The sequence below is a fragment of the Bos grunniens genome, chromosome 1, assembly GCF_055505025.1.
Source record: "Bos grunniens cultivar Pamir isolate PY7600 chromosome 1, Bosgru_T2T1.0, whole genome shotgun sequence".
In the NCBI taxonomy this organism is placed as follows: domain Eukaryota; kingdom Metazoa; phylum Chordata; class Mammalia; order Artiodactyla; family Bovidae; genus Bos; species Bos grunniens.
The window spans coordinates 46,831,953-46,848,581 of NC_141165.1; the positions used below are offsets into that span (position 1 = coordinate 46,831,953).

General features: G+C 39.6%; 1 protein-coding gene across 5 annotated transcripts in view; it reads left to right on the plus strand.

The window, feature by feature from the left end:
• LEKR1 (leucine, glutamate and lysine rich 1) overlaps positions 1–16,629 on the plus strand; it is a 204,996-nt gene that overhangs the window by 114,372 nt on the left and 73,995 nt on the right. For 3 of the 5 annotated variants that reach the window (XM_086391695.1, XM_086391656.1, XM_086391664.1), the window contains one exon: positions 2,302–2,383. The exons of the other annotated variants lie outside the window; for them this stretch is intronic. In XM_086391695.1, coding sequence (XP_086247821.1) covers positions 2,302–2,383 — 82 coding nt within the window. The remainder of the gene's footprint in view (positions 1–2,301; positions 2,384–16,629) is intronic. 5 annotated transcript variants of the gene reach the window in all.

Here is a 16,629-nt window from a genome sequence, read left to right on the forward strand (position 1 = left end):
TCCCTCCCTATTCTTCAGAGGATGGGCAGAAATGTTTTAGCTGTGCCTGTGTGACTAGAACCCTCTGTAAGCCCACATGTTTTTAATAATAAAGTAACACATTATGCATATTCTTTAGAGATTGCCTTGTTTCAAAAGATTATACTCAAAACTAAACTATGTGTATGTTATCTTTTCTCTCATATAATGATATCACTTGGTAAGTGGAAAAGATATACCACACAAATACTATCTATCAATTCCATGTTGAATTATTTATTTAAACAAGGAGCTGTACTCAAATAGATCCCCTTACCCAAGTTTAAAATCCTGTCAGTTTGACTGCTGGCTAAAACATTTACTCACTGTAAGATACTAAGCAAGATAATCAGAGATCTCATTTTTCATTATCTGAAAAATGGGGCTATTTGCATTTATGTGGCAGTTTGAGGGATAATATTAATATATGTGAACATGCTGGACAAACATAAAAATTTATACCAATACGTAGTGAATTCTAATTAAAACATTTGTTTAGAGTGAATTTATTTTCTGATTTAAGGAACTGGCTTATCTTCATAAAACAAAGTTAAGAAGGCAGATTAAAGATACATATAGAAATGTTATATATTTGTATAGATGCATAAGCTAGATTCAAGACAGGCAGGAGAAACATCAACAACCTCAACATCAACAACCTCAGATATGTGGATGATACCACTCTAATGGGAAACCGAAGAGGAACTAAAGAGCCTTTTGATGAGGGTGAAGGAGGAGAGTGAAAGAGCCAGCTTAAAACTAAATATTAAAGCAACTAAGATCGTGGTATCTGGTCCCATTACTTCACGGCAAGGATAAGGGAAAGAGAGGAAGTAGTTACAAATTTCTTCTTGGGCTCTAAAATCAGTGCGGATAGTGACTGCAGCCATAAAATCAGGCAGGAAAGCAATGACAAACCTAGACAGTGTGCTGAAAAGCAGAGACATTACCCTGCTGACAAAGGTCTGTATAGTCAAGGTTATAGTCGTCCCAGTGGTCACATATGGATGTGAGAGCTGAACTGTAAAAAAGGCAGAGTGCCAAAGAATTGATGCCTTTGAACTGGAGAAGACTCCTGAGAGTCCCTTGGACAGCAAGGAGGTCAAACCAGTCAATCTGAAGGGAAAAAAAACCCTGAATACTCATGGATTAATGCTGAAGCTGAAGCTCCAGTATTTTGGTCACCTGATACGAACAGCTGATTCACTGGAAAAGTCCCTGATGCTGGGAAAGACTGAAAGCAGAAGGAAAAGAGGGTGTCAGAAGATAAGATGGCTGGATGGCATCACCGATGCAATGGACATGAACTTGGGTAAACTTCGGAAGATGGTGAAGGACAGGGAGGTCTGGTGTGCTGCAGTTCATGGGGTCTCAAAGAGTTGGACGTGATGGGGTGACTGAACAACAACATGGGTGTATAAAGATTTTAAAGTTTACTATTAAAATACGTGATTAAAACACCTGAATAGGTGTAACAGAAATTTTATAAATTCCAGTGTTTTATTTTCTTCATAGAAATCATTTAGTCCACCCATGTAAATTGTTTTCCACCTCATATTCAAAAAGAATACCAAGAGCTGTTATTGAGTGTAGGGTTCAGGCCTTAGTCCACACACACAGGCTATTGGTGGGACTCAGATCATTCAAGCCCTATGTTCTTTCTGCTCTAGTTTCAGTTCTGTATCCACACATGTAAGATGTGGCTACCTGAATAATCTTCCTCAAACATTACTTGAATTCCCCAATTCAAGACTCTATGGAAGCCAATTTCCTGCTTGTATTTTCTTGGCTTTGAAAGTCATTAAAATGCCTATTAGATGCTACCCAGAGTTAAAAGATTCTTTACCAGAAGCCTTGCACATGGTTTATCTATTTTGGTTCTTACTGAGAGTCCTCAGCAATACTTCTCAGTTTCAGATCGCAAGAGTGAGCTCAGGCAGTCAAGTGTTTCAGAAGTGAGTCACATGATCAAAAATTCATATGTGTGCTGCAACATAAATTGCCTTTGAAAACATTAGTAAAATTTAGCCAATTAGCTGTTAGAAAATTAGCATGATGTTAGGGGCAGAAAGAGGCTAATAAATGGAGTCTATCAAAACCCAATAATTCTGTTGGGTTTCAGAGTACAGATGAGTATGGTAATCCAAGTGAAAATAGAATAAACAACTGCATTATTCTTCAGGAGCTGAGTGGCAACTCTAGAAGAATGTGTTTTTTTTTTTTCTATAAAAATATCTGGACATTTAAAATATACTAATCAGAAGAATACATATGTCATTCCAGATTTACAGTGTCAAGTAGAAGCACTTGGGCTAAAACTTCAGAAGGCAGTGACTGAGATGGACAACTACAAAGAAAAGCTCATGTAAGATGGTGAATATTGAACAACCTACAAGAATTTAGAAAGACCCTCATGTATTCACTGTGACCCAGGACAGTAATTTGGTTGTGTGGGTATGGTCTACTGCTATTTTTCTCACTTTTCTGGCTTATCTTGAAGGCCCTATACATATTTTTAAATACATGAAATATTTCTTTACATATCCAAGGAAAAGTATTAAAGGTTTCCCTGTTTATTCAAATGTAGCAACTTAATATTCTCTGAATTTTTCTCTTTTCATCTATTTATTATCTGTCCAGAAGAAACAATATTGAAGTTGTTTCTTAAAACTATCAATTTTAGATTCAAAAAGACAGTTGGTGCTGCTGCTAAGTCGCTTCAGTTGTGTCCGACTCTGTGCGACTCCATAGATGGCAGTCCACCAGGCTCCCCCGTCCCTGGGATTCTCCAGGCAAGACCACTGGAGTGGGTTGCCATTTCCTTCTCCAGTGCATGAAAGTGAAAAGTGAAGGTGAAGTCGCTCAGTCGTGTCCAACTCTTAGCAACCCCATGAACTGAAGCCTACTAGGCTCCTCTGTCCATGGGATTTTCTAGGCAAGAGTACTGGAGTGGGGTGCCATTGAGTATCTTTGAAATTCTGGAGTGCTCGTGCATTACATAAGTGAGAAAGAAAATATTGGAAAACAAATGATAAGACAATGCCTTTGTAAAATATCCAGAACAATATTTCTTTTTAAAATGGTTTTATTTCAGAAATTTCAAATATTATAGTGTAAATATTTGTGCTTGATTGCTCAGTCATGTCCAACTCTTTCCGACACTTTGGACTGTAGCCTGCCAGGCTCCTTTGTCCATGGGATTTTCAGGCAAAACTGGAGTGAGTTGCAATTTCCTCCTCCAGGGAATCTTCCCAACCTAGGGATTGAACCCACATCTCCTACTTCTCCTGCATTGCAGGCAGATTCTTTACAGCTGAGCCATCAGGGAAGCCCATAGTATAAATATAGTACATCTATAATTATAAAAAGAATTTATATAATCTTTGAAACGTAAGTAAATTTTTTACTTTGTGGTATATGATCTGGTAGCTTTGGTTTTCAGTTCCTATATTTTAGAAGGATGAGCCTCATAAGAAATATAAATATTTAGAATGCTTAGCAACTGAATATTGTATTGACCTTGAACTACTCCTAAGAAAAATGTGTTCAACAAAATTCTTAACAAGGAAGAACAAATTTAAAAAATACTCTATCAAATTAATGTATACTTTGATTATTTGCCACAAAATAATTTATTTTCAAAAGTCAAAACCAAATATTCATGATTGACAACACTGTGGTCAATACTGCAGTAAACAATAGTTCAGTTCTCTGTGTACGATGGCTGGGGTTGAAGGAATGAGAGGACAAGTGGTACTAGCATGACTCACTGGGCCCAGCGAGGAGCTTTCTGATGAGAAGAAACACGAAAAAGAGAAGCAAGATGGGAATTGCCAGTAAAGAATCATTAGTTTCTACCCTCTAGTAACATCAGGGAAGAGGGTTCTGACCACATGAATGTCTGATCTGGAGGGCTGCCAAGTCTGGCCACAACCCATTTAATATTAATACATGCCTTGTGATATTTTTTGTTGGTTAATTTTTAATATAATTTATAATATGAGTGCTGAGAAATGATAAGAGTCAAAGGAGACTGAAGTTGGTGGGAAAGAATACTACGTCACTAAAGTCCATCAAATGAATTACCTGAAGGAAGTCACTATACAATTGCAAAAATGATGATGCTGTTGTTTCAGTTTATAATAAACCTGGTTCTTCCTATATGAGAACTTCTTTTTTTTTCCTCTACTGTTATTTATTTTTATTTTATTTTTTAATATAAATGTATTTATTTTAATTGGAGGCTAATTACTTTACAGTATTGTATTGGTTTTGCCATACATCAACATGAATCTGCCACGGGTGTACACGTGTTCCCCATCCTGAACTCCCCTCCTACCCACTCCCCATACCATCCCTCTGGGTCATCCCAGCGCACCAGCCCCAAGCATCCTGTATCATGCATTGAGCCTGGACTGGCGATTTGTTTCACATATGATATTATACATGTTTCAATGCCATTCTCCCAAATTATCCCACCCTCACCCTCTCCCACAGAGTCCGAAAGACCGTTCTATACATCTGTGTCTCTTTTGCTATCTCTCAATCAGGGTTATCATTACCATCTTTCTAAATTCCCTATATATGCGTTAGTAAAATGAGTACATCAAGGCTGTATATTGTCACCCTGCTTATTTAACTTATATGCAGAGTACATCATGAGAAACGCTGGACTGGAAGAAACACAAGCTGGAATCAAGATTGCCAGGAGAAATCTCAATAACCTCAGATATGCAGATGACACCACCCTTATGGCAGAAAGTGAAGAGGAACTCAAAAGCCTCTTCATGAAAGTGAAAGTGGAGAGTGAAAAAGTTGGCTTAAAGCTCAACATTCAGAAAACGAAGATCATGGCATCTGGTCCCATCACTTCATGGGAAATAGATGGGGAAACAGTGGAAACAGTGTCAGACTTTATTTTTCTGGGCTCCAAAATCACTGCAGATGGTGATTGCAGCCATGAAATTAAAAGACGCTTACTCCTTGGAAGGAAAGTTATGACCAACCTAGATAGCATATTGAAAAGCAGAGCCATTACTTTGCCAACAAAGGTCCGTCTAGTCAAGGCTATGGTTTTTCCAGTGGTCATGTATGGATGTGAGAGTTGGACTGTGAAGAAGGCTGAGTGCTGAAGAATTGATGCTTTTGAACTGTAGTGTTGGAGAAGACTCTTGAGAGTCCCTTGGACTGCAAGGAGATCCAACCAGTCCATTCTAAAGGAGATCAGCCCTGGGATTTCCTTGGAAGGAATGATGCTAAAGCTGAAACTCCAGTCCTTTGGCCACCTCATGTGAAGAGTTGACTCATTGGAAAAGACTCTGATGCTGGGAGGGATTGGGGGCAGGAGGAGAAGGGGACGACAGAGGATGAGATGGCTGGATGGCATCACCGACTCGATTGATGTGAGTCTGGGTGAACTCCGGGAGTTGTGATGGACAGGGAGGCCTGGCATGCTGTGATTCATGGGGTTGCAAAGAGTCGGACACAACTGAATGACTGAACTGAACTGAAGTGATACTGTATTGGTGTTTTTCTTTCTGGCTTACTTCACTCTGTATAATAGGCTCCAGTTTCATCCACCTCATTAGAACTGATTCAAATGTATTCTTCTTAATGGCTGAGTAATACTCCATTGTGTATATGTACCACAGCTTTCTTATCCATTCGTCTGCTGATGGACATCTAGGTTGCTTCCATGTCCTGGCTATTATAAACAGTGCTGCGATGAACATTGGTGTACATGTGTCTCTTTCAATTCTGGTTTCCTCAGTGTGTATGCCCAGCAGTGGGATTGCTGGATCATAAGGCAGTTCTATTTCCAGTTTTTTAAGGAATCTCCACACTGTTGTGGCTGTACTAGTTTGCATTCCCACCAACAGTGTAAGAGGGTTCCCTTTTCTCCACACCCTCTCCAGCATTTATTGCTTGTAGACTTTTGGATTGCAGCCATTCTGACTGGTGTGAAATGGTACCTCATTGTAGTCTTGATTTGCGTTTCTCTGATAATGAGTGATGTTGAGCATCTTTTCATGTATTTGTTAGCCATCTGTATGTCTTCTTTGGAGAAATGTCTGTTTAGGTCTTTGGCCCATTTTTTGATTGGGTCATTTATTTTTCTGGAATTGAGCTGCAGGAGTTGCTTGTATTTTTTTGAGATTAATTCTTTGTCAGTTGTTTCATTTGCTATTATTTTCTCCTATTCTGATGGCTGTCTTTTCACCTTTCTTATAGTTTTCTTTGTTGTGCAGAAGCTTTTAATTTTAATTAGATCCCATTTGTTTATTTTTGCTTTTATTTCCAATATTCTGGGAGGCGGATCATAGAGGATCCCGCTGTGATTTATGTCGGAGAGTGTTTTGCCTATGTTCTCCTCTAGGAGTTTTATAGTTTCTGGTCTTACATTGAGATCTTTAATCCATTTTGAGTTTATTTTTGTGTATGGTGTTAGAAAGTGTTCTAGTTTGATTCTTTTACAAGTGGTTGACCAGTTTTCCTAGCACCACTTGTTAAAGAGATTGTTTTTTCTCCATTGTATATTCTTGCCTCCTTTGTCAAAGATAAGGTGTCCATTGGTGTGTGGATTTATCTCTGGGCTTTCTATTTTGTTCCATTGATCTATATTTCTGTCTTTGTGCAAGTACCATACTGTCTTGATGACTGTGGCTTTGTAGTAGAGCCTGAAGTCAGGCAGGTTGATTCCTCCAGTTCCATTCTTTCTCAAGATTGCTTTGGCTATTTGAGTTTTTTGTATTTCCATACAAATTGTGAAATTATTTGTTCTAGCTCTGTGAAAAATACCATTGGTAGCTTGATAGGGATTTCATTGAATCTATAAATTGCTTTGGGTAGTATACTCATTTTCACTATATTGATTCTTCCAACCCATGAACACGGTATGTTTCTCCATCTATTAGTGTCCTCTTTGATTTCTTTCACCAGTGTTTTATAGTTTTCTATATATAGGTCTTTTGTTTCTTTAGGTAGATATATTCCTAAATATTTTATTCTTTTCATTGCAGTGGTGAATGGAATTGTTTCCTTAATTTCTCTTTCTATTTTCTCATTATTAGTGTATAGAAATGCAAGGGATTTCTGTGTGTTGATTTTATATCCTGCAACAAGAACTTCTTAAAACTAGAAAATGAGCAAAGTAACCACTTTTAGAAAACCTGAGTTACAAAAGATAGAGCCACTTAAATGGTCCCAACTTGCTAGAGACCTTTCTCTGTGCTGCCCATAACTACCTCTTCCGTCTCTACTCCGTCTATGCTCCTTCATTACTAGGATGAAGTTGAGTAGGTTGGGTGTTTGGGATCAGAGTCCAAGACAGCTTAAGGTACTCAGAGCTCAGTAAGTCTCCAGTAGTATTTAAATACTATTTTATTAATAGGTTAAAACCAAATTTGCAACTTGGCCATTGTTTCATGATAAATTCAGTTTAAAGTCAAAATAATCCACTCAAAAATCCAGACATACGATTTCTTAATAAATTTGAGGTTTTCTCTACATTCTCAAACCTGTTTGAACTTCCAGAAATTGGAAGGTGCTATGAAATTTGATTTTTAAAAAAATTAAATTCCTACTCTTTATGTGTGTGTATGAGTGGTGGGGTGGGTGGGTGCAGGAATGAGTTTCACCTATCCAACTTAATATAATTGTTTTGTTTAAAGATTTTTAAATGTTTGGATATAAATTTTGTGGATTTTTATTTATGGGAAAAGGCAGTTTTTAAATGGATGAGTTGAGGTTTTTTTTTTTTTTCTAAGATGTATAAGGAAATATTTTCCAAGGTTTAGAAGAACTTGTTACATATTTGAAAATAGAGATTTTATCACTTAGGATGCTTTGAGCTATAAGTAATAGAGAGAGGGGTTTCAAGTTTAGTCAATCCACCCACTCAACAACATCACTAAGGATCTTGATGTTCTTTCTGTCTCCATTCTGCTGCCCTCAGCACTGCCTTCACCCCAAGGCTAAGTCTCCTAACATCATGAAATGGCTGCAGGCCCAGGTATCACATCCAAATATAACCACCCCAGGGGCCGGAAGGGCCTGTTTTTCTGGAGTCTTCTTAGAAGTGAGATAAAAATTTTCCAGAAGCCACCAGATAGCCCTCTCATTACATCTCTTGGCTAGAACTCTTTACAACCCTCCCCTAAATGAATCACTGGCAAGGACAACAGGACTACCAGAGTTAGGTCAAGCAGAATTTGTCCTGAGAACAGATGATAATGGGGCTCTGATGGCCATGAAGAAAGCTACAGTACATGTCCAGAAGGTAACCAGTAATGTTTGCTGAAGAAGTAGAGTGTTAGTGATGCTCTGAAAAGTAATGACATTTTCTACAAATTTCATGTCACATCTAGATTAATTTAGGGAAGACCTCCCTAAAGTAATAAAAAGTAAAGATGCTGTCAAATGCAACTGTATTAGTTTTAACTATTTGTGTATATATAGAGAACTAGGAAATACAGTTTTGTTTTATATATATAAAGAGGAGAGTTAAAAAGTTGACTTAAGGCTCAACATTCAGAAAACTAAGATCATGGCATCTGGTCTCATCACTTCATGGGAAATAGATGGGGAAACAGTGGAAACAGTGTCAGACTTTATTTTTGGGGACTCCAAAATCACTGCAGATGGTGATTTCAGCCGTGAAATTAAAAGATGCTTACTCCTTGGAAGGAAAGTTATGACCAACCTAGACAGCATATTAAAAACCAGAGCCATTGCTTTGCCAACAAAGGTCTGTCTAGTCAAGGCTCTGGTTTTTCCAGTGGTCATGTATGGATGTGAGAGTTGGACTGTGAAGAAAGCTGAGCGCCAAAGAATTGATGCTTTTGAACTGTGGTGTTGGAGAAGAGTCTTGAGAGTCCCTTGGACTGCAAGGAGATCCAACCAGTCCATTCTAAAGGAGATCAGTCCTGGGTGTTCATTGGAAGGAATGTTGCTAAAGCTAAAACTCCAATACTTTGGCCACCTTATGTGAAGAGTTGACTCATTGGAAAAGACTCTTGCTGGGAGGGATTTGGGGGCAGGAGGAGAAGGGGATGACAGAGGATGAGATGGCTGGATGGCATCACCAACTCGATGGACGTGAGTTTGAGTGAACTCCGGGAGTTGGTGATGGACAGGAAGGCCTGGCATGCTGTGATTAATGGGGTTGCAAAGAGTCAGACACAACTGAGCAACTGAACTGAACTGATATAGGATAAGATGGAGAAGGCAGTGGCAACCCACTCCATTACTTTTGCCTGGTAAATCCCATGGGAGGAGCCTGGTATGCTGCAGTCCATGGGGTCACTTAGAGTCGGACACGACTGAGTGGCTTCACTTTCACTTTCATGCATTGGAGAAGGAAATGGCAACCCACTCCAGTGTTCTTGCCTGGAGAATCCCAGAGACAGGGGAGCCTGGTGAGCTGCCATCTATGGGGTCGCACAGAGTCAGACACGACTGAGGCGACTTAGCAGCAGCAGCAGCAGCATATAGGATAAGAAAGGTAAATAAGACTAACAAGAAAGACTGCTATAAAAGGTGAGAAATTTTTAGAAATTTCTAAAAGGAAAGACATAGGAAGGACAATAAAAAGGGTCAACTCTACAGAGGAATAAACTAGAGGAAAAGCAGTTGTGTGGTGGGCATGTGACAGGCAGGACTCACTTGGAATCAGTTAACACAAACAGAAGAGAGTGGGATCTCGCAAATCATCTTAAGAGTGGTTCTCCAACTCCAGTCTACAGAAGAATCCTGGCGAGTTTATTGAAACTGTGTGTTACAGTATGACCTCCCCCACAGACCCAATCCGAGGATCAGTGTCTGGGCTCCATTCCCACAGATATTCTGGTTTTACTTTGGGGTTTGGGGTGTCTCTGAGCAATCTGCATTTAAAGCACCCCTCCCCACCCCACCCCCCCCACCCCCACACACACGATTCTGATTCAGGTGATCCAGTGAAACCTACTCTGAGGAATCATATTTGGAACATTTAAGCCATTGGCCACTCAGGGAGACACCTTTCCCCCAATCAACAGTTCCTGTGTGAAGCAGCTTTAGCAAGGCATCTGCACCCAGAATAAAGCAATGAGTGTGAGGACTGGAGCTGGGGAGCCTGGCAGCTACTAAATCCCAGAAGGGCCCAGGTTTCCCACATCCTACGACAAACCTCCAGTACCCCCAGCATACTCTGCGCCTTCATCACCAACCTTTAAAAACAGTCTGCTGCTGCTGCTGCTGCTGCTGCTGCTGCTGCTAAGTCGCTTCAGTCGTGTCCGACTCTGTGCGACCCCGTAGATGGTAGCCCACCAGGCTTCCCCATCCCTGGGATTTTCCAGGCAAGAACACTGGAGTGGGTTGCCATTTCCTTCTCCAATACATGAAAGTGAAAAGTGAAAGTGAAGCCGCTCAGTCGTGTCCAACTCTTAGCGACCCCATGGACTGCAGCCTACCAGGTTCCTCCACCCGTGGGATTTTCCAGGCAAGAGTACTGGAGTGGGTTGCCATTGCCTTCTTCGAAAAACAGTCTAGGCAACAGTAAACAGCAAAGCAGATGAGAAAACAGAGAAACTTAGGCTTAGGGTAAACACCCAACCAAAGATTACCGGGTATGTGAGAAAAACCTCCCCCTAGCCTTGTTCCAGATGGCTCTGAACTCACACAAGAAAATTTTAACACAAACAGAAATTGTTAAATAGCAAACGGAAGACATTAAGACAAGTGTTTAAAGTTAGTATATCCTTCAAAGTACATCCAGGATTGTAACCATGAAAGAATAACAGCCTGTTACAAAAAAAGCTATTAGGAATTTTAGAAATCAAAAATATGATTAGAAAAATGATTATGCTCCTGTTAAAAAATGTATATGAAGGTACATAAAAATATATATGGATTCAAATTCATTGAATAAATGATTGGTAGAATTGCAATAGTTTCTTCTGGAAGTGAGACTCAGGGGTAGGCAGAGACTCTTATTTTACTCTCTATATATGTTTTACTCTATGTACTTATATATTGCTTAAATAGCTTAGTGTGAATGTATTCATTTTTACATATGTAATGAAAAGAACAAAATTCACTTAAAATGATTTTATCAGTTACTGGTGAATATGTCAAAAACGGTTATATAAAATATGCTTTCTAATTTGAGGACCTTTGTAACCTACTTATACTTTAATTTTATTAGCAGCCACCTCCTCCTCATTTAACTAATGATTGTAAGCAATGATCAGCCATGACCAGCATGAATTTCTAATTTATAAAGCTCTTACTTGACCAAATAAGAGTAACATTTCACAGAGTTGAGGTTAACTAGGAACATTATCATTGCCTTCTGAGATATAATGTTCTCCTGATTTTCCTAAATGGAACTAAAATGGACTGGAATGGGTGAATTTAACTCAGATGACCATTATATCTACTACTGTGGGCAAGAATCCCTTAGAAAAAATGGAGAAGCCATCATAGGCAACAAAAGGGTCCGAAATGCAGTACTTGGATACAACCTCAGAAACGACAGAATGATCTCTGTTCATTTCCAAGGCAAACCGTTCAATAAAACAGTAATCCAAGTCTATGCCCCAACCAGTAATACCGAAGAAGTTGAAGTTGAATGGTTCTATGAAGACCTACAAGACCTTTTAGAACTAACACGCCCAAAAGATGTCCTTTTCACTATTGGGGACTGGAATGCAAAAGTAGGAAGTCAGGAAACATCTGGAGTAACAGGCAAATTTGGCCTTGGAGTACAGAATGAAGAAGGGCAAAGGCTAATAGAGTTTTGCCAAGAGAACGCACTGGTCATAGCAGACACCCTCTTCCAAAAACACAAGAGAATACTCTACACATGGACATCAGCAGATGGCCAACACCAAAATCAGATTCATTATATTCTTTGCAGCCAAAGATGGAGAAGCTCTATACAGTCAGCAAAAAAGAGACAGGGAGCTGATACGGCTCAATCATGAACTCCTTATTGCCAAATTCAGCCTTAAATTGAATAAAGTTAGGGAAAACCACTAGACCATTCAGGTATGACCTAAATCAAATCCTTAATGATTATACGGTGGGAGTGAGAGATAGATTTAAGGGCCTAGATCTGATAGACAGAGTGCCTGATGAACTATGGACGAAGGTTCGTGACATTGTACAGGAGACAGGGATCAAGACCATCCCCAAGAAAAAGAAATGCAAAAAAACAAAATGGCTGTCTGAGGAGGCCTTATAAATAGCTGTGAAAAGAAGAGAAGTGAAAAGCAAAGGAGAAAAGGAAAGATATACGCATTTGAATGCAGAGTTCCAAAGAATAGCAAGGAGAGAGAAGAAAGCCTTCCTCAGTAATCAGTGCAAAGAAATAGAGGAAAACAATAGAATGGGAAAAACTAGAGATCTCTTCATAAAATTAGAGATACCAAGGGAACATTTCATGCAAAGATGGGCTCAATAAAGGACAGAAATGGTATGGACCTAAAGAAGCAGAAGATATTAAGAAGAGATGGCAAGAATACACAGAAGAACTGTACAAAAAAGAGCTTCACGACCAAGATAATCACGATGGTGTGATCACTGACCTAGAGCCAGACATCCTGGAATGTGAAGTCAAGTGGGCCTTAGAAAGCATCACTACAAACAAAACTAGTGGAGGTGATGGAATTCCAGTTGAGCTATTTCAAATCCTAAAAGATGATGCTGTGAAAGTGCTGCACTCAATATACCAACAAACTTGGAAAACTCAGCAGTGGCCACAGGACTGGAAAAGGTCAGTTTTCATTCCAGTCTCAAAGAAAGGCAATGCCAAAGAATGCTCAAACTACCACACAATTGCACTCATTTCACACGCTAGTAAAGTAATACTCAAAATTCTCCAAGCCAGTCTTTAGCAATACATGAACTGTGAACTTCCAGATGTTCAAGCTGGTTTTAGTAAAGGCAGAGGAACCAGAGATCAAATTGCCAACATCAGCTGAATCATCAAAAAAGCAAGAGAGTTCTAGAAAAACATCTATTTCTGCTTTATTGACTATGCCAAAGCCTTTGACTGTGTGGATCACAATAAACTGTGAGAAGTTCTTCAAGAGATGGGAATACCAGACCACCTGACCTGCCTCTTGAGAAATCTGTATGCAGGTCAAGAAGCAACGGTTAGGACTGGACATGGAACAACAGACTGGTTCCAAATAGGAAAAGGAATATGTCAAGGCTGTATATTGTCACCTTGCTTATTTAACTTCTATGCAGAGTACATCATGAGAAATGCTGGGCTGGAGGAAGCACAAGCTGGAATCAAGATTACCGGGAGAAATATCAATAACTTCAGATATGCAGATGACACCACCCTTATGGCAGAAAGTGAAGAAGAACTAAAGCCTCTTGATGAAAGTGAAAGAGGAGAGTGAAAAAGTTGGCTTAAAGCTCAACATTCAGAAAACTAAGATCATGGCACCCGGTCCCATCACTTCATGGGAAATAGATGGGGAAACAGTGGAAACAGTGTCAGACTTCATTCTTCTGGGCTCCAAAATCACTGCAGATGGTGATTGCAGCCATGAAATTAAAAGACGCTTACTCCTTGGAAGGAAAGTTATGTCCAACGTAGATAGCATATTCAAAAGCAGAGACATTACTTTGCCAACAAAGTCTAGTCAAGGCTATGATTTTTCCAGTGGTCATGTATGGATGTGAGAGTTGGACTGTGAAGAAAGCTGAGCATCAAAGAATTGATGCTTTTGAACTGTGGTGTTGGAGAAGACTCTTGAGAGTCCCTTGGACTGCAAGGAGATCCAACCAGTCCATCCTAAAGGAGACCAGTCCTGGGATTTCTTTGGAAGGACTGATGCTGAGGCTGAAACTCCAATACTTTGGCCCCCTGATGTGAAGAGCTGACTCATTTGAAAAGACCTTGATGCTGGGAAAGATTGAGAGCAGGAGGAGAAGGGGACGACAGAGGATGAGATGGTTGAATGGCATCATCAATGCAATGGACATGGGTTTGGGTGAACTCAGGGAGTTGGTGATGGACAGGGAGGCCTGGTGTGCTGCAATTCATGGAGTCGCAAAGAGTCAGACACGACTGAGTGACTGAATGGAACTGAAACCCGTACATTTATGGTAATTTGTTACAGCAGCAATAAGAAATGAATATACCAGTGTGTCCAAAGTCTAGTGAGGATTTTGGATTTTTGCAGAGGGAAACTATTGAGGGGGAGGGTTGGCAAGAGAGTGAATTGATCTGATTTGTTTTAAAAGGTTGGCATGGCTATTACATAGAAAATGGACTGACATGGATATGCAAGAATGATCAGGGAGATGAGGTGGGAGGCTGTGGATTCATGCAAGTAAGCAGTGGCTGGGTTAGTGTTGGCCTAACATGGAGTTGGAAAGAAATAGAGGCCAGGGATCAATCTAACAGGATTTACTGATGCAGTGAATATGGTTGGGGAGCAAGAGGACTGGAAAAGAAAGGAAATAATAAAGAATGAGGTTTGGGGCTTTTCAGCATCTGAGTAGACAGTTTAGAGGCAATAGAGTAGAGTGACTAACAGCCTAGAAGCCAGATGGAAACTGCTGGGGTTCAAATCCTAGCAGTACTACTTAGTGGTTATGTCACCTTGGGCATATTACTCACCTCTGTTCTCAGTTTCCTCTACTGTAACAAGGGCTGAATAAGGGCTGGTTTGAAGGTAGTGTGAGATATGTAAGGTGTTACTATTAGTATCATTATGTGTTGGTGCCATTTATTGAAGTGGGGGAATCTGTAGAAGAAATAGATATGGCAGTGAGGGAATTAGAAAACACTGCTTTTGATCTGTTAGATTTGAGATGCCTTTTGGACAGCAAAGTGGAAATACCAAGAAAGCAGTTTAAGAATAGCTGTTTCACATAAACGAGTGGAACGTAAGACCCTTGCCTTTCAAATTAGAGGAAAATATCCAATTATTCTATCTTATTTCCCTTGCTTTGATTGGCAGGAGCAGCAGGGGCCTTTCCTTAGGTTTATTCAAAGTAGTTGAAGAGAAAGGATTAACACTGTTGAGAGTAAAAGAAGGAATGTGTGTTAAAAGAGATGTAGGCATTCTTTCTATTCCTTCCAATTCCTCCTCTTCTAATGAAGGTGAAGATAACAATTGGGCAGTGAAGGGCTGACCATTAAAAGAATGGTATGGGGGTGGGAGATGAACATGAAGAGAGTTCTTGGGATGGTAGACTCCCCAGGGAGCTTTTTTCCAAATTGCAGCCAAAATTAATTGTCCACATAGTAACATAAACACTTAAAATAGTTCTGCTGTCCCTGCCTCTAGTTTCAGAAAAATGTATGAGTCTGAATGTAGGATGAAAGTTGTGGTTAGGGCTGCTGAGTCTCAAAGCATTTCTAAAAGGAACATTTTTATTTGATTTCAAAGTAAATGCATAAAACTTTGGAAATACAGAAATACTCACAAAAAAAACCATCGTCTTTATATTTTGATATATTCTTGTAGTCCATTTTTCAAAGTAATGCATATTTTAAACATATTTTCACTTAGTAATATATCCTGGATATTTTCCCATGTCATTGCATAATACACTTAGTTTTCAAATGGCTATATCTTTTTATGACATGGACATTTTTGAAGAATGCAGAATCCTTCATACTTTTTTTAAATAAAAAATTTTCCATTTTGTATTTTTCTCTTGATTGGATTAAGGATATGTACTCTCAGCCAGCAAACCACATAGGTGAGCGAGCACAAGCACTTCTCAGAGCATCACAGCTGAAGGCACATGAGCATCTGCTTCTCACTGGTGATGTTAATTTTGATCACCTGGTCAAAGTAGAGCTTAGTTCTTTCACTGAGGGTTATTGCTGAGGGTTTTTGTTCTGTTTCAACCAGTAAACAGTCTATAAGAGACGCTTTAAATACATACACATGCTCTGATTTTCATCAACATTTATCCATAAATACAGCATCCATTGATGATTTTTGCCTCATCCAGTCCTTATCCAGTTGTTGTTAGATGATTTTTCCAACTTCAGATCTCCCTCCTCATTTATTAATGAGCCCTCTGCATTCTACTTTAAATAAGAGCCTCCCTTCTTCCCATAATTTATCACTTATTGGTATGGATTCCTGAACTTTATTTTGTTCAATGGTTCACCAATCATTACTGTACTTAATTACTTTGGCACACAAGTTAGCTAGTGGAGGCCCCTTCAAGCTGATTCTTACAATGCTGGAACACAATCCCATCATCTTTTATAAGTACTTCTTTACTTTCATTATAACAAACTGTTTCAGGAATACCTACTGTGCCCCAGCCTTGGAATCAGCTGTTTCTCTGAGCAGTCCTGGTTCCTTTGAGTGGGAATGGTATTAGAAACCAGTATCTAGGCTCTAAGTATGCTCAAGTACTACTTGATTTTAGAGATAGTTTTTATACATATGTCAAATCTTTCAAATTGTGTGAGTTTATTGTATGTTAGGGGCTTCCCTGGTAGCTCAGCCCTGGGTCAGGAAGATACCCTGGAGAAGGGATAGGCTACCCACTCCAGTATTCTTGGGCTTCCCTGGTGGTTCAGCTGGTAAAGAATCCACCCGCAATGCAGTTGACTTGAGTTTGATCCTTGGGTTGGGAAGA